At 35.3% G+C, this 24,390-nt stretch overlaps 3 protein-coding genes and 1 long non-coding RNA gene across 6 annotated transcripts in view; 2 read left to right on the top strand and 2 right to left on the bottom strand.

Annotated features, from left to right (window-relative positions):
* Positions 1 to 779, bottom strand: part of LOC111697059 (uncharacterized) — a 2,795-nt gene extending 2,016 nt beyond the window's left edge. Inside the window, exon 1 of the long non-coding RNA XR_002764209.1 lies at positions 712 to 779. This is a non-coding gene — a long non-coding RNA (uncharacterized LOC111697059). The remainder of the gene's footprint in view (positions 1 to 711) is intronic.
* A 501-nt stretch (positions 780 to 1,280) lies between these two features.
* LOC111697057 (HAUS augmin-like complex subunit 1) lies at positions 1,281 to 4,570 on the top strand. The gene is made up of 5 exons (XM_023466930.1): positions 1,281 to 1,437; positions 2,410 to 2,443; positions 2,635 to 2,763; positions 3,473 to 3,648; positions 4,035 to 4,570. The coding sequence occupies exons 1-5, from the start codon at positions 1,334 to 1,336 to the stop codon at positions 4,405 to 4,407; spliced, it is 816 nt and encodes a 271-aa protein (XP_023322698.1). The 5' UTR covers positions 1,281 to 1,333; the 3' UTR covers positions 4,408 to 4,570.
* On the top strand, positions 4,570 to 18,259 carry LOC111697056 (DNA replication licensing factor MCM6). 2 transcript variants are annotated; one of them, XM_023466929.1, is made up of 18 exons: positions 4,570 to 4,644; positions 5,154 to 5,268; positions 5,886 to 6,002; positions 6,224 to 6,343; positions 6,575 to 6,653; positions 6,983 to 7,025; positions 7,542 to 7,721; positions 10,074 to 10,267; positions 10,928 to 11,165; positions 11,299 to 11,420; positions 12,111 to 12,286; positions 12,548 to 12,828; positions 13,835 to 13,924; positions 14,759 to 14,875; positions 15,176 to 15,417; positions 15,780 to 15,939; positions 17,733 to 17,811; positions 17,869 to 18,259. In XM_023466929.1, exons 1-18 carry the CDS (start codon positions 4,586 to 4,588, stop codon positions 17,872 to 17,874), a joined length of 2,418 nt encoding a protein of 805 aa, XP_023322697.1. In that variant the 5' UTR covers positions 4,570 to 4,585; the 3' UTR covers positions 17,875 to 18,259. The 2 variants fall into 2 exon arrangements, with proteins under 2 accessions (XP_023322697.1, XP_023322696.1); XM_023466928.1 differs by having other exon boundaries at positions 17,733 to 18,259.
* A 4,102-nt stretch (positions 18,260 to 22,361) lies between these two features.
* LOC111697045 (zinc finger protein 704) overlaps positions 22,362 to 24,390 on the bottom strand; it is a 33,952-nt gene continuing 31,923 nt past the window's right edge. For both annotated transcript variants that reach the window (XM_023466910.1, XM_023466911.1), the window contains exon 8: positions 22,362 to 23,890. In XM_023466910.1, the coding sequence (XP_023322678.1) occupies positions 23,767 to 23,890 (124 nt within the window). In that variant the 3' untranslated portion in view covers positions 22,362 to 23,766. The remainder of the gene's footprint in view (positions 23,891 to 24,390) is intronic.

Raw genomic sequence — 24,390 nt, forward strand, 5'->3', positions numbered from 1 at the left:
ATGTCTCCTATACTTAATTTATGTGGGGGGTCCAAAAATCGTTCTCTAGGAAATTACCCCCTTATGGTAATTTTTGAGTTGGTTTGTTTTACATCAGATGAAAAGTCTTTTTGTTTTGAATAATCTTTTTTGTTTGTTTTCTTTCTTGTGATTTTTAACAATTTTTTTTTTCGATTTTGATGGTTATTATATCGTTAGAACTGACGAGGGTCAACCCAGACCGAAATATATTTTCAATAAATGTGAAACTAACATCTACTTTTTACTCTACAGAGGTTTGGTCCATCACAATCACCGAATTTTAAGTGAAAAGTCTTTTTTTCCGGTTTTATTTTTCTTTTTCTGAGCTTTTACTGTTCCTATATTCTTGTAGACAAAAAGTCATTCCATTGCAACTACGTTTGCAAATAAACTCTTATTTACCTATTGCAGTTTTGTTCTAGTTCGCAATTTTAATTTAAAAATGAAAAGTCTGCAACTACGTACAGCTTTAATTTCACAACTTTCTGATTGATTTATTGATAATAGTGTTTCTTTACACTTAATTACTAGTATTTTAAATCAAACTTTCAGTTTCTAGCTTTTCATTGGTGTAGTCTACACTATGCAATATTCTTTATATGATCAAAACAAGGGGTCCAAAAATCGTTCTCTAGGAATTCACCCAACAATGATTGATTGGTTGATTGAAAAACGTTTATTTCTACACACCTTATTACTGGTGTCTTAAATCTAATCATAACAATTGTAATGTCGAAAGAGAAAAACATTAAGGAATGCGCAGAATTCCGCTAATTGTTATATAATATAATAATTTAAACAACGGTTTGAAATGTCGTTGTTGATTAAAAAATTTTTGAATGCACAACCATCGGAACTACATACAGAGCGTCCCATATCATATTAGATTATTTCCAATCTTTAACACCAAAATAAACCCTTAATACTCGAAAAACTTATCATTTTCCGCAAGAAAATTCTTATATAAGCCTTATGTTATTTTTCAAAGTGATTCATTCTAATGAAGTTTTCTAATTAGTCCCGAAAATCGTAATTTAGACCCGTTCTCGGTCTAATATGATGTGGGACACCCTGTATATCCTATGAACTAAAGTTCCAATTGTGAGTGAAAAAAAGTTAGCTGTTAAAGCCTTTGAATTTGTTTGAGAATTACGGTAATCATTTTCAAATTCTGATCCACGTATTTATGGAAATCACGAATAGTCTTAGTCCGGTTTATGCAGCATCTAATCCAAACCAAACTAAAACCGGTTTCAATTCACCAATTCCCGCCAATTCCATCCAATGCAATGTTTATTGTCGGTTCTAAAAGATGAGTGACATAAGTGATATCCAGAGCTGGTTGACGGAGATACTCGGAGAACAAGTTGATTGGGAGGTTAATCCTGCAACCATAAGAACTCTTCTTTTACTTAGGAACAAAACTTAATTTCTAATTATTAATTAGCTAACAATATGCATATATTTATCATTTTAAAATAATATTAGGACCGTTCTTAGATGCCCACGGTTTACTAGATTTATCCATAACTAAAAAGATATCTTAAGAGACATCTGCAAATGTTATTAAGTGGATTCCGACCTAGTATACGACATTGGGGTCTGTCAGAACTAGTTTTGGACACACCCCCCCCCTTCCTATCAATTTTGTACATAAGCACTTAAAATTATAATTATTTATTTTCAAATATTTGAGGGTTAGGTTAACACTCTTTCTGGGCCGAGCTCTGCGGCTAGGGCTGACTAGGGGTCGAGCGCTGCGGCTATGACAGGCTAGGGGGGGCCGAGAGCTGCGGCTAGGGGGCCGGGTGCTGCGGCCACATGACCAATTAAATTCATGTGTTACACATGAGATCTATGTACCAAATTGATAAGAGGAGGGGGGGGGGGGTCCAAAAATCGTTCTCTAGGAAATTATCGAGTTTAGGACCCCCCTCCCCCCCCACCAATTATTTACATGGATCTCGTATGTATCAAATGGATGCAAATGGTCACTTGGTCGCAGCGGCCAATCCCTTAGCCTGTCCTAGCCGCAGCGCTCGGCCCAGAAATTGTTTGAACCCAACCCTAAAAAATAGCAAAATAAATAAGTGGTCATGTATTTAATTGATGGCTGGGGGCGGGGTCCAAAAATCGCTTACTAGGACGGACCCTAATAAGTTTTTTCTTACGTTTGTGATTCCCTGCAATCTGAAACTTAATTCTTTCTTTGCCAAATTGCCTATAATGCTTTAGTATCCCAGTAAGTGTTAAAAACAAAGTCTGAGGACCAAATTAAACCTTTAAATCGACTGGTGTAATGAATTAGATCTTAATTATTGTCTCATTTTTCGTTGAGAAATCAATGTTGACTTGTCAATTTAAAAACTTTAAGTATTAACATTGCAGAGAAAAGAATATATGTCAAGAAAAACATCTGCAGGTACGATCATATGCAAATCTAGCCGAGGGGCCCAGCTTTGCCCGTATGAATAAAATCGATATGTTAAGCCTATGTCGCCCCAGACTACCTATGAGTGTGTACAAAAAACGTCAGTACATTCGGTCCAGCCCTTTGGCCGGTTATGAATTTCATTTGAGATCTATTCGACTAATTAGAACATCGTTGTTCAGATTATACTGGATGAAGTAGAACGAGCAAGATATGAATGTGAAGGAGAAGTTCGTAGATTGGAAAGTATCCTTTTGCAGCTGGGAGTAGGGGATAGTTTCCTCTCTGGTCCTAGTTCAGTATATACTCAGGTAGGAGTAGAGGATAGGTTCCTCTCAGGTCCTAGCTCAGTATATGCCATGGGTACTGGAATAGGGTAAGGTAGTCATACAATTCTAGCTTCTGTACCTTCCTACGTCACAACCCGGTACAGGGCACAAAGTGGACACTGGTCCTAGAACTGTCCTGGGATAAGATCTGTTGTAGGCAAGTATACGCATAATTGTGATTGGTATTTATTTTGGCGGTCTGAGAATTCTCCACCAATAGTTTTAATCAGTGACGTCAGAGGGCACAGATCTTCCCCCCGTACCGTATCGACATTTCATTCGTGCGCGAGCCTCGTTGCGATACCCTATTCCAGTACCCATGGTATATGCTCTGAGCTGAAAACTTTAGAATGTGATATCCTTAATCCTGATCTGTTAGTTAATCTGGAGATTAAATTCATGAGGTGAACAAGCAATATTTAACCGGGAGATTAAGAAAAAGAGTGGATTAAGCATTAATCCTGACTTCCAATATTCTTAAGTTCCCAGCTCAGGTAGGAGTAGAGGATAGGTTCCTATCAGGTTGTAGTACACAATATACTCTTCAGTATTAACCAACCCTAAGAAATGTATTTGTAAAACTAATCTTGGGGCTTAACATTTCTATCTCTCTTTTTCATTACCTGTTCCTATCAATTTTTGGTTTTTGGTCTTTGGTTATTGTTAGAAATTTTCACGGATTTTTAACTAGGTGTTGACGGATTCCTGCTGTGCACTAAACGAGGATAATATTGGATCTGGACTGCTGGCTGCTGCTGCCCGAGTTAGGGTCCAACAAGCACAATCTGCTCCTTGTTTAGCAGCGGTGAAAGCACAAGTAGAAGGGGTGAAAGCAGATACACTTAAACTCTACTCACAGCTAGAAAGGTATCTAATCTTTAACAGATCAATATTGTAAAAGATACTGAATTTTCTTAAGGTTTTTGCTTTTATTTCCTTTATATTTTCCTGCATTGAAATGCGGAAATCACATTGTAGAGAAACCACAATTAGAATAATTTTTTTTTTTAAATCATAATCATTAAAATTTAATTAATATTTGATCAGACAAAGCTTTCAGGGGTGCAAATCGGACGTTGCCATCTTTTTAAAGGGGGTTAATTGAAATTACGCTGAAGTCCCTTTTAGCTTGTTTTAAAGATTTAGATTGAATTAATCTGATTTGATATTTATAATTCCTATTTTTGAAATAATTTTTTTTTTGATAAAGCTGTGAATTTAAGTGAGCTGTAGAAATTAAACGAGCTGTTTAGGCTGGGAGAATGTGTAACTGCAGGAGAGAAGGAAGGAAAAGAGGATTCTGTTTTAGCCGCAAACCAATCCAAGAAACTAGATTTTATGTGTGCCAAGGAGAAGCAGTATAAAGCAAGCCTGGAGAAGGATGAGACCTTGTTGCACAAGAACACAGGCGGAGATTTGACTCTAACCCACTCCAACATTGAGAAACTATCCGCGGAGCTTGCAGGGTTAGAGGTTGAGGTTGAAGAGGCCCGGAGACAAATCTCTGGGTATCTGAATCTACCACCCAGCTGTGATCTTGCCAAGGTGGAAATATCAAAGGCGGAGAAAGAACTGCTAAATCTGGCAGAGCAAGTCAACTCAAAAATTTCAACTTTGCATTTTTGAAAATTTAGATTTTTACTAAATTGCAACTATGTACGCAACCCTTATTCGACAATTAACATGCCAGTGTCGTCACACAAGAGAAATGTGTCGTTTTAATAGGAATCTCCAGACTATATATATGTAACTTTGTATCTACATTCTAAATGTTAAACTATTTTCAGAAGAAAGGAACTCAATAATGGATGTTGCTTCGAGTCAGATTGATGCTAACCATGTCAAGGACGACGTGGCGGAGAAGTAAGTTGCCATTTTTATCCTTAGACAGATTTGTTTTGTTTCTTCAGAGCTGGGAACTTTAGAATGGTGGATATCGGGATTAATGCTTGATCCATTCTTTTTCTTAATCTCGAGATTAAATAATGCTTGTTATCCTCTTGTTATTAATCTCCAGATTAATTAATTGATCGGGATTAAGGATATCCCATTCGAAAGTTCAGCTCAGGTGACCTTCAAAATTCAAAAGAATGACATGCCCTTGTCTAAAAGATACTTTTAATACCTTTTTATTAGCAACCCCCTTGTTTTCTAACTGAAGATTGTTATTTTTCACATTCGGACTGTTCCTCAACAACATTAGCTTGCGGATTTATGCTGCATAGGCAAGGAAGAATCTCAATAAAAACTTTTTGGTTTAAACGTTCTCAGAAAATCGAGCATATGAACTATAAAACTCGGGGTCATTTGATATTCCCTGAAACTGTTCTTTGCTGAAGATATGCGTGGATTTAAATTTCAAATTATTTCAGGGCCCAGAAGCGGTTCCAGGATTTTCTTGAAGAGTGGAAGGCGGAGGGTAGTGATGAATTGAAGTACTTGAACGATGCCAGGGAGCTTAATGAGCATATCAGGAATACTATACAGGTTATTTTTATTATAATATATGCCGATAATCCCAACACCCAGGGCGCTTACATCCAGGGATCAATGATAGAACATCCCCTTACAGACAACCCCAGGTTTGATTTACACGTATCGTGAGGGGCAGTGCTGATGGGTGTGGCTTCATACGGGGATTAAAATATTCCCAGAAGTTTTGTTTCATAATAATAATATTAATAATGCCCCCACCCCCCGTCTTAAAGTTTGTTAACTATCCCATTTCTATGCAGGGAGTCCCAAATCGGTGAAAATTTTTTAAAGTTTTTATGTTGCCCTTGGAATTTTAATATTTCCCTAATTTGTTAAACCAATGTACCCACAGTTAAGTACGGATGGGTTCCCTTAAAAAATGTCAGCCAATTTGGTCCAGCCGTGATGCCAGCTTTAGGAAGCATATACCTATAAATACATATATGTATCACAGAAATTATGCATGTTGAAATTGCGAGTTAATCGTCATATTAGTCGCCCCTTTTTGGGACACATCTTTAAACTACCAATGTCGGTTTCATTCACTCAGATTAAAGATCTTTTTCAGTAATAATATCTAAACTTTGTTTCTGAAGAAAATCATATTTATTTATTTATTTATTGTCTAGGTATCGATGAAGGATATTGAGCGTCATAACAGTAATTTGGCGGATCTTATCCAGAACCATTACTACCGTCTTTATCCTTACCTTTGCCTCGCAGTCAAGAACTTTATGAAGGATCAGGTTAGTGTAAGCGAAGACACAATTTGAAAATTTTACAATAATTAATGCATCAATTAATGATCATTCATAACTATCTTTATTTTATAAAGAACTGTGGGATGTTTGTTTTGAGAGCGATCGCTAGTTGGGAACTTTTCATATCATGTTTACTTAGGCAATTTCATCGATTTCCTTCTGCTCTTTTCTCCAAAGACTAATATGACTAATATCAATTTATGTAGGGGGAAGTGATGGAGAAGGAGAAGCAGTTGTACGTCAGCTTCACCGACCACGACGTGTTGACCAAGATCAGGGACCTCAACGCCACCAGAATCAGTCAGCTCACCAAGATCACGGGACAGGTAAGAACTAGGGCCAATTTGCCTGTAATATGAGAAGAAAATAAAACAGCGTCCGAGAACTGAAACCGAATCCAAAACCAAAATGGGATTCTTACAAAATTGGATCCGATTTACTGGATCTGGAACCAAAACCGGATCAAAACCATTAACAGGATCCGTTGTAGTTTGATGCAGAAAAACTCTAAAATTGAAAGTTTCGTGAATCATCAGACGTATCGTCGTATATTTTAGGTTGTTCGAACCCATCCTGTTCATCCAGAGTTAGTTTCTGGTACCTTCCAGTGCCTGGACTGCCAAACCGAGATCACAGGAAATTATTTTTTTTTCATTCCTGAGATGGAATTTAAAGAATTTGAGCTGCGGTTTAAATCCGCCAAAACCCGGTTTAAATTTAGCACCAGCTTAAATCTTGAAACATTTGATACAATTTTAAGTAGAACCAACCATATTTAAACCGCGGCTTAAATTTAAACCGCCGCTCAAATTCTTTAAATTCGGCCACTGATCAGTTAAAGCACTGATGAAAAAAGAATGTTTTCCTCGGAACTAAAGGATTATTACAATTTTAGCGATAAAAATTTGTTTAAATTTGATAGTAAGAATTATTTCTTTCTCACGTGAAAAAATGATAATCTCCAGGTATTGAGCAGCAGTTCAAATATACTCAACCAACAACCTGCAGGTATGTGTCATGTTTTTAAAATGTGTAAGCATTCAACCCCTCCCTCCATAGGCCCCCATCACAAAAAATGTCTTTTTTAAAACTATTTTACCTCTTAATTCTAAATTTTCGTCGGGGGAAATATTATTGTACAGTCGTGGATTATCTAAAAGAATTGACATTTTAATTTTCTTGGAGGCTAATTTTTGAAATTTTGATCATTCATCAACCTTCCCTGGAGTCACATGAGGTCCCGCACAAAAGGGCCTAATCGGTTTAGCCGTTTTGACGTTTATTGGATACAAACAAACAGACACCCAGACAAGCTAAATTTATCTATGGATGAACGCATCCTAAAGGGGTTAAAAGGCCTGGGGGGGATACTCCAGGTGCATGCATGCTGTTCAGTGGTTTGGAGTGTGGGGAAATGGGGGGAGGGTAGGTAATGCTTTAGATGCTGAAATTATATTTAATTAAATGCAATTAAGTTTAATTTCTTGAATTCGATGTTTATTTCATATTTGGTTTCTCTTCCAGGAATCCAGTTTGTAACAACAGAGCTCGTTTTCTCCTCCTCACGGAGAAATCAAGATTCGTGGATTTTCAGAAGGTTCGAATCCAGGAGGTTCAAAGTGAACTTCCTCGAGGCTGTATCCCCCGTAGTGTCGAGGTTATCCTTAGAGCTGAGGCTGTAGAGACTGCTCAAGCAGGAGACAGGTTGGTTTTTATTTGATAAAGGCCTGGACCAGACTTCAGAAAACGGTTTACCAGACTTGACCAAAACGACTAAAAACAGGACTATATATATGACTGGACCTGGGGTCTTGGAATTCTTTTTATTTTCGGATTAGGCAAGTTCATAAAAGATATTATATCATATCTGTTCGGTTCCATAGTAGTAAACCTATCGTGTAAGAATTCTCATTATTACACGGTTCAGGAGGAACAATTTTAATATTGTTCGCTTCCTTGCGTTTAAGAATGCTTATTCTTACACTGCAAGTGTAGAATTTTCATTTTTTAACGCTCAGACCGTGTAAGAATGGAAATTATTACATGGTCAGAGCGTGAAAGAATGTGTATTCTTACACGCTCCGAGCATTAAAGAATGGAAATTATTACACTTGTTAAAGAATATTCATTCTTACACGCTCCTTATATTGATCTTTTCAGTATAGATCAATATTGATATTAACTTAATTATTTTGTACTGACAACATGCACAGGGCAATCTTACCTTTTTCTTTTATATTAATATATGCAAACTTACCTTTTTATACTTTGAAATAACATGCTCACTTACCTTTTTCTTTTATATTAATACATGCAAACTTTCCTTTTTATACTTTAAAATACCATGGTCACTTACCTTTTTCTTTAATATTAAAACATGCAAACTTACCTTTTTTACTTTAGTAAAACATGCTCACTTACCTTTTCATTTCACTTACCTTTTTCGTTTTTTGAAGTATTGATATATCTTAATTCAGGAATTTCTATTTAAATCTTAACCTTAGTTCTGAAGACTGGAACCCCCTGTGATTAATTAACATTTTCTGACCTTTCCAAAAAATATGAACCATGTACTTAAAGCCTTCCATTGGACAATTTCATCAAACTACCGAGTCTCAAAGGATACTGCCTGCCCGACTGCCTACTTTATTCAATTTGTTTTTAGTTTTTCTTCATTGCAAACCAAGTTTGGTGAGATTTTGCAAATCACTTCATAATTGTAATAGTACGGTTAGAGCTTTTCAAAAATGGAAAGGTTTGTCATGTCTTCACAATTTCAATTTTTTTTTTCACTTTATAAAGTTTTAAAGTACCTCAGCCTGAGTCAGCAGTCACCATATCTCGCATAGCTCGAGATGATGAGGTGAAACCACAATCAAAACCAAAAATGTTAGTTTATAAAGACTTATCATTGAAATACTATTGTCACAACCTTTAGTGGGGTCTTAGCACTCCATACTCCATTGTAATGAAAACAAACCAGTGAATCTTGCTTAATGAATAAAAGACAAAGATCTTCATCAGTTCATGTCGAACTGATTCTTACTAGATAACCTGATTTTATCTCCTCTTTTTGGAAGATTTAGGATCCAATATCTAGGAAATGATTTCTTTTGTAAATGATTTCACGATTTTCTTCAGTAGATTAAGACAACCCACTACAATACCTTCTCCCCATCTAAAAAAACTCAGGGCACATTCAACATGCTTGAAAAACAAGCAAATTCATTAGAAATTGGTTAACAAACAAACTAAACTTAGGAAACAATCACACCACATGCATTACTTTCAATTAAGAACCAATTTTTACACATAAAATGGTTTTAAACATTTTAACATTAGAAAAATAAAAAACAGTGATAGTCAGAACAAGAGCATAAAACTTACTTGCAACCTTTCATAATGTGAACTGTTCTAACTTAAAATAGTCGGATTTCACCAGAATTATTTTTTACTATAATTTCTTGGGTATGTGCCCATGGAACCTCACAAATATGATATAATAATAATCTTATGAAGATAAAAATGTAATAATGGAATTCTTAAACTCGATGAAATTATCTTGATGCATTCTTTCCTCATAAGATTATCATAATATAGAAATTGATCAAGTTTAGAACAGTTTTGCCAAATTTCTACTCCAGTTAAAGCTTTAAAATATGTTTAAATACAATGTTGAAAATTAGATTACAATTTAATATTAATGATATTTTACATTTATTTACTCACTTCAAATAATTATTTTTAATATTTAATATTTAGCTGTACCATCGTACTACTTTTCCATATATGTGTTTCAGGGTTATATGATTTTAAGAATTTCCTTAATGAACTAAAAATGTTTTTTTTACTCCGATAATTTTTTTAAATGCGCTCATGGCAAAGATACATATTACATACCCAAAAATGTTTGTTTTTTTACTCAGTTAATAATTTTTATTTTAAATGCGATCATACATTTTACATACCTTACTTCTGGCGGAAAGAAATGACTTTCAAAAGGGGATGGAATGTTTATTTCAAGAAACCCCTGGGTTAATGAATATATAATTGTAGGTGTGAGTTCACCGGAACTCTGATTGTTGTCCCTGATGTTGGAGCTCTAAACCTACCTGGAGCTGCTTCTGAGAGCTCTGCTCGGCACCGAGGAGAAGGAGATAAAGCTGAAGGGTTGAGGGGACTGAAAGCTCTCGGAGTTAGAGATCTAAACTACAGAATGGCTTTCCTAGCCTGCGGTGTTTCTTCAGAAGGTTTGTAAAAACTAATCTCATGTCCTAGTTCTTACAAAATAATTTTTTTTTTAATTTGCAACAAGATAGTGTAGACCTTAAAATGGTTAGCACGTCAGCATTTAGATCAATATACTGAAATGGGGATATAATGCCCTAACTAAAATTTTGGCCCGAAACCTTGGGTGATTAAAAAAGAAATAATCACGAAACATTGACCACCCCGGTAGAAGAGGCCTTACCCAGTACCCACATATATATATATATATTGTAATTGTAATTGGACAACAAAGATTAATCCTGAAGTAATGATCTTGAGAGTTCTGAAAACTTTAGCAAACTTTAACAACTAAATGTTTAATAGCCGCAGCGCTCGGACCCTTACCCCATCCTAGCCGCAGCGCTCGGACCAGATATAATCCTAACCTAACCCACGATATTGATAATCTGTTATAGGTTTCGCGGGTTTTACCTAATATATGTTGGGGCCTATAGATAGATAGAATTATCACGGGACATAATGGTTAGGGCCTTACCACTATCCCACTACAAGGATTGAACCTATAATTTCAGTATCTGATCACTCATGCACGTCACCAGGTTGCAAAGATATAAGGAATGGAAAGGCAGAGTGTGAGGCCAAGGATCCTGGAATTTGAAAACATTTATTGTTATGTTTAGGAAAGAACCGACTTGGTAGTGAGGAGCAAGGAGCTGAGACAGCTGAGGATATAAAGAAGAGTATGAGTAATGAAGAGTGGGAAACTGTTTACACGATGTCTAAGGATAAGAATCTTTATCATAATCTTATACAGAGCATGTTCCCGACTATACACGGTAATGACGAAGTGAAGCGTGGTATTATGCTCATGCTGTTCGGTGGAGTTCCTAAGAGTACGCTGGAAGGAACAACCCTTAGGTAAGTAAGGGTGTTGTGTTAGGAATTTTGTGAAGGATTGAAGGGATCTGTTGTTAATCGGGCATTGACATTTTTTGTGTTACTTCTTCAGTCTAAATGGTTGATAAATATTATTTAATTATGAATATTTTAGAGGAGACTTGAACGTATGTATTGTCGGTGACCCATCTACTTCTAAATCCCAGTTTCTCAAGATGGTTGCGGATTTTTCTCCAAGAGCTGTTTATACCAGCGGGAAGGCCAGTTCCGCTGCAGGTACTGAACTTCAAGTTTTTTACCTGGTTTAAATGTAGTGAGCAGCAATGTATGTTGAACTGAGAATGTAGTATTGTGGAGAATTTCATTTGAGACATATAAAACGTTTTAACACTTTATAATTTCTCAGCTTTAGCGCCAAAAAATCCACAGTAAACTAGATGTTTAGGAACATATTTCTCAATAAATCAATGTTAGAATCAATTATTTCTTTTCATTATTATATTGAATTTCTTATTCTTAATTAATTTGTTCACAGATTTCTTCAAATTCTTCAAATGTCGTCTTTTCATTAAAAATTCCGGGAAATAAGATTACTTATTTTCGCCGATAATAGGTAATTTTTATTTTCTCAACCTGTTCCTAAACAATTAATTTCTTTACCGTAGATTTTTTGTCACATTTTTCGTCGTTGTTATTGAATAGCGATTCTTAAAATCATCCCTCCAAAATGGACAATCTATGCACACTTTAAAAACGTCTCATAGGTCTCAAATGATTCCTAAAAAATTTCTCCACAGTACTACATCCTCAGTTCACCTACCATAAATTTCCAGTTACTTCCTTTAAAGAATGAATTAGAGATTTATTTTGAAATAAAATCTCATATTCATCCATTATTATTTTTCAATCGGCCATTCATTTTTTAAATTATAATGAACGAAAAAATTATAATTTTACTTATTTTAGGTTTAACCGCTGCTGTGGTTCGAGATGAAGAATCTGGTGAGTTTGTTATTGAAGCTGGAGCTCTTATGCTCGCTGATAACGGAGTGTGTTGTATTGACGAGTTCGACAAGATGGAGATCCACGACCAGGTCGCCATTCACGAGGCCATGGAACAGCAGACTATCACCATAACTAAGGTGAAATATTCTGAACACTATGATTTTATGTGCTGTATAATTTGGAATGGAGTGCCGGAGCATGGTGTTCTAAAACTATGATTTGATCCGATTGGATTTTCATATTTTTGATCGTTTTTATCTGGATAAAAAATCGTGCATTTTCCTTTTTTTTATTTATATTCCCCAAAACCCCTAGAAATATGTAGTAGTAGAGAGAGGTTATTTTAAAAGAAAATTTTAATATTTGTATTGTAATCTTTTTAATTTTGTTTATATCAGGCCGGAGTAAAAGCAACGTTAAATGCTAGAACCAGTATTCTAGCCGCAGCTAATCCTATCAATGGACGATACGAGCGCTCTAAATCCTTGATGCAGAATATCCAGATGACAGCTCCCATTATGTCGAGATTCGATCTCTTCTTTATCCTTGTGGACGAGTGCAACGAGGTGACGGATTACGCGATTGCTCGGAAGATTGTTGATCTGCACAGGGACCAGGACCAGAGCATTGAAAGGGTCTACACGGAGTCAGATATTGCCAGATATATCAATTTTGCCAGGTAAACTTCGCCAATCCACATTTTCTAATGTTGAATTACTTAACCCTATCCCCGCTGGGGTACTTGAAAACCAGGATACGCTGGGGGGGGTCAATTTGACCCCCCCCCCCTCTAAATCCCATGTTTTATGTCCAAATATGACAAATGATACATCATTAGAAAGCTCTTGTGCTCTACTTTTAGAATCTGCAAAAAAAATTGCAAATTTACCGCGAAATCCAGTTTTATAGTAAAAATGTTTGCAAAAAAAAATTTGTCCAAAAAATGACAAATTATACATTTTTGAAAAGCCCTTGACCATGCCATTTCAAATATGCAAAATTTTTTGCAAAATTTTAAATAACCTGATTTTTAATCAAGAAAAACTAAAAATGTGCAAATTTCCTTTGACAGGTTGTTTGCAAAAAACTTGCAATTTTTTTTCTCGCAAAACTTGTACAATCCGTTTCCTTATGTCATAGGCTTTCCAAAAAGCTAAATTTATCAAAATCTGACAAGTGAAAGTGGGTCAAAACAAAGATTTAGTTTGCTACAGGCAAAAGCAGTCATTCACGCAGTGTGCCTGAGGACTCAGGCAGTTAGTATTAAAGCCCGGTTTTAGGACTAAAGGGAGGGCTTTGGGTATGTAAGAAAAGTTAGAAAATTTCAACAGCCTCAGACCAATACTTTTTGAGTTATGTAAAAAAAACTACAGGGGGGGTCAAATTGACCCCCCCCCCCAGCGGGAATAGGGTTAAAGTGTGTAAAAGCGCTTGAAATTCTCTATCTTAACATATTTTAAAGTTTGCACGCTAAAGTCATATTTTCGTAAATATTTTAAGTTTGCACGCTTAAGTCATATTTTTGTAAAATCGTTTAACATAATTTCAAATTTTCAATATAAAAATATGAACATTTGCAATTTATTTTTTTTGGATCTTATATTAACACAGAATTAAAGTTTTACAAAATCATCTTTGTTCGTATTATTTCCAATAGTTACGTCTTGTAATTTCATTTTGTTTAGAGTTTTTAAACCGAAAATCAGTCAGGACTCCCAGGAACTACTGGTCCAGCAGTACAAAAACCTTAGGAACAGGGATGCTGGAACATCAAGGTAAGCTGGGAACAGGAACTACTGGTCCAGCAGTATAGGAACCTTAGGAACAGGGTTGCTGGAACATCAAAGTAAGCTGGGAACAGGAACTACTGGTCCAATAGTACAAAAACCTTAGGAACAGGGTTGCTGGAACATCAAAGTAAGCTGGGAACAGGAACTACTGGTCCAACAGTACAGAAACCTTAGAAACAGGGTTGCAGGAACATTAAAGTAAGTTATGAACAGGAACTACTGGTCCAACAGAAAAGGAACCTTAGGAGCAGGGTTGCTAGAACACCAAGGTAAGCTAGGAACAGGAACTATTGCTTCAACAGTACAGGAACCTCAGGAACAAGGATGCTGAAACATCTAGGTAAGCTAGGAACAGGAACTACGGGTTCAACAGTACAGAAACGGAAATGCTGGAACATTAAAGTAAACCTGGAACAAGAATTATCGGCGTCTAACAGTACAGGAATCTCAGGAACAGAAATGCATGGAACATGAAGGAAAGCTAGGAACATGAACTATGGGTCTAACGGTACAGGAAAATATTTTAAAAGAGGTGCAACTTGGGGAACATCTATTTGGGAACAAGTAGTAAAGAGAGTAAAAGAAGTTTGTTTTAACAAATAAATTTCAAATGTTGACTAGTTTATTTATTACAAACTGAAGTGTCCGGCGTTGCTCGTGAAGTAAGAAAAAAATCAATATTTTAATCCTATTTTACCCCCAAGGTACCGAATACCAATGGGTTTCCTCAAGAAAAAAATATTCAATTTGGTCCAGCCGTTTGGCGAGCAATAACTATTTTATGAACGAAGAACCTTATTTTATAGATTTTTATTGTAGATCAAGTTGGAGGATTACAGTTCGTCAGCTGGAGAGTATGATCAGGTTGAGCGAGGCCCAGGCGAGGATGCATTGTAGTGAGGAGGTCACTCCTAGGCACGTCAGAGAAGCTTACAGGTTAGATCAATAAGAGTAGAACTAGGGAGAAGCTACAATTTCTTATATTTAAAATTTCAGTCTGAATTTTATCTCGCCCTAAATTGCACACGACATCAAATTTCTTCGGAGCATTTAATTTGTTTTCAATAATAATTATTTTGATCAAATATGAATATTATTATACAACTTCTTCTTTAGTAGTAAAATGAATCTTCGCACTTATATCCTTTAACATGAGTTTTTAATTATTTTTAATTAATAATCATTTTCTTACTCGTTAGTTTTCTGGTTCTAAATATTGAATTGATATTTATTTAGGTTACTGAACAAATCAATCATCCGTGTTGAACAACCCGATGTAGCCCTGGACGACGAGGATGATAACGATGCTCTCGAGGACGATGTTGCCGAGGAGGCTGAGGAGCCCATGGACCAGGACGGAGACCAGGAGACCAGGAAGAAGAGAATCAGCTACGAGGAGTACAAGAGGATGTCCTTCCTTATCATTCAACATATTCGAGAGAGGGAGGAGCAGAGTGAAGCAGGATCTGAGACTCCAGGTATAATAAAACCAGTCCTTTCATTTTCAGGGCGGATCTGGATCCTGGATCCGCATCCAGGTTTAAAGTTATCTTAATGTTCTCAAATTTTGAAGAAAAAAATTAAAAATTACAATTTTTCTCCTTTTTTCGTTTTTTTTTATGCTGAAACTTAATGAACGATTCAGGAATTAGGAAATTTTTTAACCGTTTCGTAATTAACAATTGTTGAAACTGATAATTTTCACTAAATATTAAGCTGCAATATGCTAAATCCTTAGCAACATTTCATAGTTAATGGAAGAATGAAGATGACAAAGTTCCACTGTTTTCTGGCTCCAGCTGTATCTGAATCCAATGCTAATATGAATGTTATATTTTAGAATCCGCGTCTACCAAGTCTGAGGTTGTAAACTGGTATCTGGAGGAGATCTCCGGAGATATTGAGTCTCAAGAGGAACTTTTAGAAAAGAAGTTGGTGGTGGAGAAGGTTTTGGATCGACTCATCTACCATGATCTTGTCATCATTCCACTCAAGAACAGGTTGGATATACAGAGATTTAAAGGAACTGTAAGCGTTATTTTAAGTTATGTTAAGATTTAAAAGCATTGTCTGAAAAAGTATGAATTAGATTTCCATGTTTTTGTTTCTTTAAACTGTTTCTTGCGCATTTCTTCCTTATAAGAAGCACTGGAGAAACTATCGAGTCAGGAAAACGATATTATTTTCTACATTTTTATCAGATTAAGGTTTTAGGGGTACCGTTGTAAATCGGGCATTGTTAACTTTGCATGTAGGGTCCTGGGTCATATTAAAATTATGCTTACAGTCCCTTTAAGACCTTTTTTAAAGCAAGGACTTTTAACTTCGAATTTAAACTTGGAGCTAAAAGAAAATCTCCAAATAAATATTTGGATTTATTTATTGTAGACTTCTCACCTGACCCGTAAAAAGAATTTAATAGCGACATATTTTTATCAATTATTGAGTGTGAACCTATGTAGGCTTTTGATTTTCACATTTTCCAGAATTGTTTAAAAGACACTTTTTAGACTAGATACAGTGTTTCTATGGGGGGGGGGGGTTAGAGGTTTTAAGAAAGGACACTTATGGAAGAGCTATAAATGCCTTCTCAAAACAGGTTTTATGTAAATCGTATTTTGTCTTTTTGTTTTCTATTCCCATTTGCTGATATAGGTTTAAATACAAAAAAGCACAAAATGCAAACATAATATTTTTGAATAGGATTAAAATACTTAATAGGATTAAAATACTTAATAGGATTAAAATACTTAATAGGATTAAAATACTTAATAGGATTAAAATACTTAAAAGTGTTTTGCTATTTATCCATTATTATCTATGCTGCTGTAACATGACTGTCAAAAACTAGAATAATCAGAAACTAGTTGAATCTTAAACCTTTCTAGTCTTGATTTAGTTTACAGATAGCTTGCTTCATTTTAATGTTTTAGTCCTGGGGCCGGGGAAGAAAGGATAATAGAAAATTTATTTTGACTAACTTTGGACTAACAGGGACTGAAAGCGTAATTTCAGTGACCCTCCAAGCAAATAGGGCAATGCCTGATTCACAACGGTACCCTTTAAACCTTCCTCTTCATTGAGTTCAGAGATCTCTTTGTGTAAAGCTGTAGAAATCCGGTTGAATTCAGCTGTAAACCCGACGTGACCTCAACACAGCTGATATATTACTTATTTTCTGCCACGTTTTAAAAATGAACATTCTTTTAAATATAAAAACCTTGCAAACAATGTGTTCAACAATTTAAAGCGTTTCTGTGGAATTAGGATCAGTCCGACAACCCTAGATCAGTCAAAGGTTTAAAGGGTACTATTGTTAATCTGACACACTACTCTACAAAGGTTTAAAGGGTACTATTGTTAATCTGACACACTACTCTACAAAGGTTTAAAGGGTACTATTGTTAATCTGACACACTACTCTACAAAGGTTTAAAGGGTACTATTGTTAATCTGACACACTACTCTACAAAGGTTTAAAGGGTACTATTGTTAAACTGACACACTACTCTACAAAGGTTTAAAGGGTAAAATTGTTAATCTGACACACTACTCTACAAAGGAAGTGTCACTTGAAATAACGTTTACAGTCCCTTTTATACAGACTAATTGATTGGGAATTTGAGTTTCCTAGTTTTGAGTAAAACTATATTGATGTGTTGTGTTGTAAACCTAGAAAACCTGACACTTCACACTTACTGATTCCAGACAACAACTCAAACATTGACATACGAGACTAAAATATAATCAGATTTTAACTAACTAAAGCAAAATAGTAAAATAGAAATTTCAGATCGTTGACGGGAGTTACAGAAAATGATTCAGAAGAAGATCCCTTCCTTGTAATCCATCCCAACTATGATCCAAACCAGGCTTAAGTGCTCTCTGATCCCTTTCTTGTAATCCATCCCAACTATGATCCCAACCAGGCTTAAGTGCTCTCTGATCCCTTTCTTGTAATCCATCCCAACTATGATCCCAACCAGGCTTAAGTGCTCTCTGATCCCTTCCATGTAATCCATCCCAACTATGATCCCAACCAGGCTTAAGTGCTCTCTGATCCCTTTCTTGTAATCCATCCCAACTATGATCCCCACCAGGCTTAAGTGCTCTCTGATCCCTTCCTTGTAATCTATCTCAACTATGATCCCTACCAGTTCAAAACCTATCCTGAAATGTTGCCGAGCAAAGAATTGTGAATGTGATAAACTTGACGTATTTGGATCCCTGATAAACAATAATTTTACAATTTTATTGAATTCTTAACCTTCTCATCTTACTTCGTTTATTTTTACGAAAATATATATTTTTTATGCATAACTCAATTTTATTTGTATCCGCCGTGTTTTAATATTACTTTTTCACCGTCGTTATCAGTCCCTAGCCTAGTAAATTGAATTTATGTGTTTTTTCTTGGTCTGGAAATTTTTGTAACTTAATTTTGGGAAAAGGAAATCCATGTTGAAACATTATACGGTGTAAGCAGGCCGGGGATACAGCTTATTCACATCCAGTTCTTGATTTTTAGGTAATATTGGTATGAATCAGACGACAAAGAGGTTAAGTGGAAATCAGAAAATAGTGACATGCTTATCGTCGTCTTCCTGTTTTGTCAATGAGAAATCTAAAAATGCTGATTCATAAATATAGACTCGTATTAGTTCAGTTAATAGAAAGCAAGGTTAATCAACACGGTAAAAAATTCTAAAACGCAATACAGAAAACCATTTTTACAGGATTACCAAAAAGGAAACTTCAGAGTCGACTTGAAAGGGGAGTAAAATATTTTAAGTTCATGTTAAGGAATAAGGAATTGACAGGAAGGATGTAGGAATTCTGAAAAATAGGAACTAATGGGGAGTATAGATTAACAGAACTCCGACTGGAGGAGTAAAGTGAAAAAAGGAGTTATGGGGAGGGATCTATCTTGCTGGGTGAACAAATAATGGATCCTTTAAAGGAGACCTATATAAATCTCCTCCTTCATATTTAAAGAGTCCAAGGTCGTCATTACATTCTTAACATAACTTATTTCAACCAAAAGTTCTTGACTCGGAAAATATTTTTAAATTTACTAAGGTTACTAAGGTGGAATGTTGGATGTGCATCAGCCTTGCCACTTGGCTGCTAAACAGTATACAAGAATTATTTTCAAATTTTTATTTTTATTTGTAACTCTTAACATGTTTTTTGAATTAACAACTTTTTCTTTTATTCTATCCTATTCCAACGCTTGGCATCTAACCATCACTTCCCTAGGATGATCATTTAAGGTATTTTATCCGATAGTTCATAGAAGAATTTTTTTTTGGGAGGATTTTCTTTCCTGGTTCATTGGATCCATAATTTATCAGATTCTGAGTGCAAAATAGAACTGGGATGTATATTGTATATGTATGTATAGCAGTAACCCGTTCACAGGCTTAAGATGAAGAAATCTTCTATGGCCAACTACGAAAGTAGAATATATTTATTTAAAATCTTCAGGAAATTTCTTTAATTTTTCGATAATATTTTTTGATAACCATCTGAAGTTTTAGTGTTCTGCAATAAACAAAACTTCATTAATTAAAATAATAAACGTGGCTAAAGCAATTAAATAGTGAAAATCTGTATCTAGGTCATAAAAAAAATATAAACTTGAAAAAATGTTTTTGTCGCCTCATCCTTCAAATTCCTTTTTATTGGTACTCCCAATACAATAATATATCCTTCTTGGATTAAACATCTAACAGATGTGTATTGTGTACTGTTTGAACTGTAGACCAACTGTTAACTGCTAGTTAAAATGTTGACCCTGGTCATTTATTTGATTTAATACTCGAGCACGATGGCTTTTTAATTAACTCATTATGGGATAGATTTTGAACCCAACAAATAGATAGTTACGGGTTTGTTCCCAGGAGTGACAAATATATTATGTGGTTCTATATGTTCTTTAGAATCATGTTCGATTCACTATGGTAACCTAAAATACATTGTCTGAAGCTGAACTTAAGAATTAGAGCCTCGGCTCAAATATGGTAGGTTCCACTTAAAATTGTATTCAATGTTTCAATAAAAAAACGTTTTTTGGTGGATTTGAGACGCAGCTCAAATTCATTAAATTCGAACCCTGATCATGAAAAACGGAGTTATCGTTACTTTTCTTTAGCTGAAATTAGTTCACTTTGTATTCAAACCGTCCTCGATAATTGGACAATGGTTCCAAAGGTACCGGTGTGAATGGGACACGCTACTCTTGTTATTTTAACTGGAGGGTCGCTTGAAATTACGTTTTCAGTACTTTTAAGCCTATTGTGACATTTAGGAAATAATCCATCAGTGCCTGGTTTATTTGTAGTTAGGGATGAACAATAGCATAATTCGTTTTGCTGAAACTTTAAATGTTTTTAGACTTTTTTTGGTTCGTTTTTGCCTAATATTTTCACCTATAGTAACAAATCGGTATTTTTGATATTAAAAAAACTTTTACAGAATACAATTTTAAATCGTTGGACCCCTCTCAGATTGTCGTACAACCTTTTAGAAGTCTAAAAATATTAAACGTTTCTGTAAAACGAAACTAGCTATTGCCCATCGCTATTTGCTATAATATTTATTTTATTTTTTTAAGTCATTATTTTGTTTTCAAATCCCAGTTTGAATACTTAGAGAATTCAAAAGGTTTCGCTGGTCAACAATGTTTAACGTTTCCATCCCTGGAATTCTTAACAATTTGATCTAGGTTAAACGGAAACATTATTGATGTGGAAGATTAATCACGAAGTTTCATAACATGTTTTAGAACTTTGTTGAATGGAGCAAATGGAGTCAAAAGTAAGGGGTTTTCACGGAGGAACAGAATTTTGGGAATTTGGTGCTTACCAATTGAAATATTTATGAGCTCTGGGACCGAATAAAATGACTTTAAGAGTGCGCTGAACATTCTACAGTCGGCTTAAATCCTGAATCACCGATTCACTCTTCAATTAATTATCTAAATCTTCATAAATCTTTAACTTTGAATTGATGATTCGGGATTTGAACCTGCGTTGATAGTTAATGGATTGCGAGAAGTAGCTGAACTGCGCGACGTAATTGAACCAATTCGCTTGTTCAACCAGATGAGAACTGGTCAAACCACGTCTACGTGGTGCAACTACTTCATACTATTAATCAAATCTAGTCTATGCTTCACAGATACCTAACCTGAGGAACTACAGAGAGCTGGTATTTTCAATTCATACCTACACGAACTTCTGGAAAGACGGATTTTAGGATTCTGTGAAAAAAAATGTTGAAACCACACTTTTTCTTTAAATACTGAAAATATTGGGACAAGTGTTTAGCCAGGTGAATATAATGGTCAGCAAGGCCAATAAAGTGGTCAACCAGAGCAATAATGTGGTAAGTCAGGGCAATAAACTGTTCAGCCAGGGCAATAAAGTGGTCAGTCAGGGCAATAAAATGCTTAGCCAGAGCTTAATTTGTAATATAGTGGTTAACCGGGCAATAAACTGAGAAAGTGGTTTGGTCGCTGTTCAATATTTGTTTCCTCTTGCATATATTCTTTATATCGAAACAATCCTTACAAATTTAAAAAAAACATTAAATATTTTCTTTGTTTTTTTCTAGCAAATTACTACAGATCTTGAATTTATTGTTTTGTTCTCGTAATTCTGATTCAAGGTTTTAATTAATCAAACTGTTTTTCTTCAACTTTTTAAACTTGATTCTCTTTTTCAAATAGAAAACTAGGTTAAACTGAAGTTGTTTTATTTACTTTATCATGATACAATTACATACAGGGTTGTGTTGTCCCTACAAATAAACACTTTAAAGGTTTAACAAGAAAACATATAAATCTATCTGTAAATTTTATGAACATATCAATACACATCTTATGTACAAAATAAAAAAGAGGCGGCGTAGATTTTAAAATTTATGTTGACTAGATTCTATTTTTATGACAAAGGATTTCAAAATCTACTGAATTCAGAGCTTAATAAGGCATTTTATCCAAATTTGACTTACACTTGAAAGACGTCAGTTGCAATACTACGATGTAACATCTTACATCAAAAAAATGTTTACAATAGATTTATTTAAAATTAAAAAATGTAAGATAGCTCCTTGAAGTCATGTTTACGTGGTGTGCATACTGCATAGAAAAGACTGTATTATTCCACTGCAACCAAGGTTTAATGCCAAACAGTTTCAGAACAGTCTCAGGAAAGAAATTTGGCGAAATGAGTTGAAAACGAGAGATACTAAAGTTGAAAACAAAATCTCCCGGCTATAGTAAATTTGATTTTCTTACAGTCTTAACAGGTTGCAATCTGAGGCCAAGGCTAAGTGGGGTGTTTAATCTACAATACAATTGCCAATTAAAATGGGATTAGTCCAAAAAATCATTTTCAGGAAAAACCTCACTCGGTAATTTTTTTTACTGGATTTACCAAAAATCAAGGGGATGAGGGATTTAAAGAAATATCCCTGAATTGTTCACAAATTGAAGCCAATAAATATCCCCCCAATAAACGACATTACACAGCAGAAAGGTATAAATTTAGGTTAAAACATCTAGAAATTGAAATCCGAATAAAACGCGCAACAAATTTTGAAACTTGAAAAATAAAATATTAAAACTTAACATAAACAGGACATGTCTGTTGTCAAACATATTAAATTCGATAAATTGATGAACTGGTATTTTGTGAAACTTTAACTAGTTCTGTGTCAGATCTTAATAGTATTCACAGTATATAGAAGTTCTGAGTTCTGGAATTTAAAGGAGAAAATATATTTTTTCTTCTTTATATTCTGATGTCACCGGTCTGCATCATTTTGTAAATCTCACCCTGTGAGCTGAGAAATTTCTGCATCCATGATAAGCGAACCCGCGTTCACTTGCTTGAATCTTATTTACATCGTACGTTTTACTAGCTTGTTAACTGCTCCTGGGGTAAATGTTAAGTACTCAAGGGTTTACAGCTCTAGCTAGAATATTAGAGAAGAGTGAGATCTTCGTCTTTGATTAAGGTTGTTGACTTAATGTTAGTTATAGGACTGCAGGGTATCATTGTTCTAGTCAACTACTGGACTGCTGGGTATCCATGCCCTCGTAAACTACTGAATTGCTGGGTATCCAGGTTCTAGTAAACTACTGGACTGTTGAGTATCCATGTCCTCGTAAACTACTGAACTGCTGGGTATCCATGTTCTAGTAAACTACTGGACTGCTGGGTATCCATGCCCTCGTAAACTACTGAATTGCTGGGTAACCAGGTTCTAGTTAACTATTGGACTGCATCCATGTCCTCGTAAACTACTGAACTGCTGGGTATCCATGTTCTAGTAAACTACTAGACTGTTGAGTATCCATGTCCTCGTAAACTACTGAACTGCTGGGTATCAGGGTTCTAGGAACTACTAGACTGCTGGGTATCAGGGTTTTAGGGAACTACTATACTGCTGAGTATCCTGGTTCTAGTAAACTACTGAACTTCTGTGTATCCAGGTTCTAGTAAACCACTAAACTTCTGTGTATCCAGGTTCTAGTAAACTACTATACTGATGGGTATCCAGGTTCTAGTAAACTACTGAACTTCTGTGTATCCAGGTTCCAGTAAACTACTGGACTGATGGGTATCCAGGTCCTAGTGATCTAGTGGGAACCTGAATATCCGGGTCCTATTGACGAAGATCTTGTTGCTGGTTTAAAACATAGAATTTACTCATCCAATCCTAAGATCACAATTAGTTAGCCGAGAATAAGAACATCTGCCAACTTGAGATAACTGTTATTTAGCTAGATCTAACTAGATGATAGATTAAACTATCATCTAATTAGTTTGAGCTTCGTAGCTGTTCAGATTCATGGTCTCTGCTTCTCCAAACCTTGTGCAAGCTTTCTTCCACTTACACTGGGTACACCATAGATCACGTTGCTCCATGCCGTACACTTTCCTAAATAAGGTTTTATTAATAAAATTATTACAGAATTAGACATTTTAGCTTGTTAATATTTCTTTTATTTCATTGTTAAAACTTGATTATACAGTTATTTATAAACGAATTCTTTAGAAAGAGTTAGAATATAAATTGACTGGTCAACATAGTTTCTACTCAAACAAATCACCCCCCCCCCCCCCATCTCTCCCAATCCGCTCCCAGGTACGGATAGACTGGTCGGCGCGCTATACCGGTACTTTGTATACTGCAACTTGTACCTTTTTTGCAAAAATTTTGCATTCCTTGATTACAGAACGAAATGTCCTATTTTGGCAGCATTGCAAGTTCTAGCCCTGATACACCTGACGCAATTGGCCTTGCGGTCACACAGGCAGTTTTTAAATGAGCTTTCCGCAAAATTAATTTAGCCCACACACACGAAACTATTTATTTAAACTTGAAGTAAAAAGTAAATACCAAATACAACAAAGTTTGCGAAAATGCGACTTACGGCT

Source organism: Eurytemora carolleeae, unplaced genomic scaffold, assembly GCF_000591075.1.
Source record: "Eurytemora carolleeae unplaced genomic scaffold, Eaff_2.0 scaffold274, whole genome shotgun sequence".
In the NCBI taxonomy this organism is placed as follows: domain Eukaryota; kingdom Metazoa; phylum Arthropoda; class Copepoda; order Calanoida; family Temoridae; genus Eurytemora; species Eurytemora carolleeae.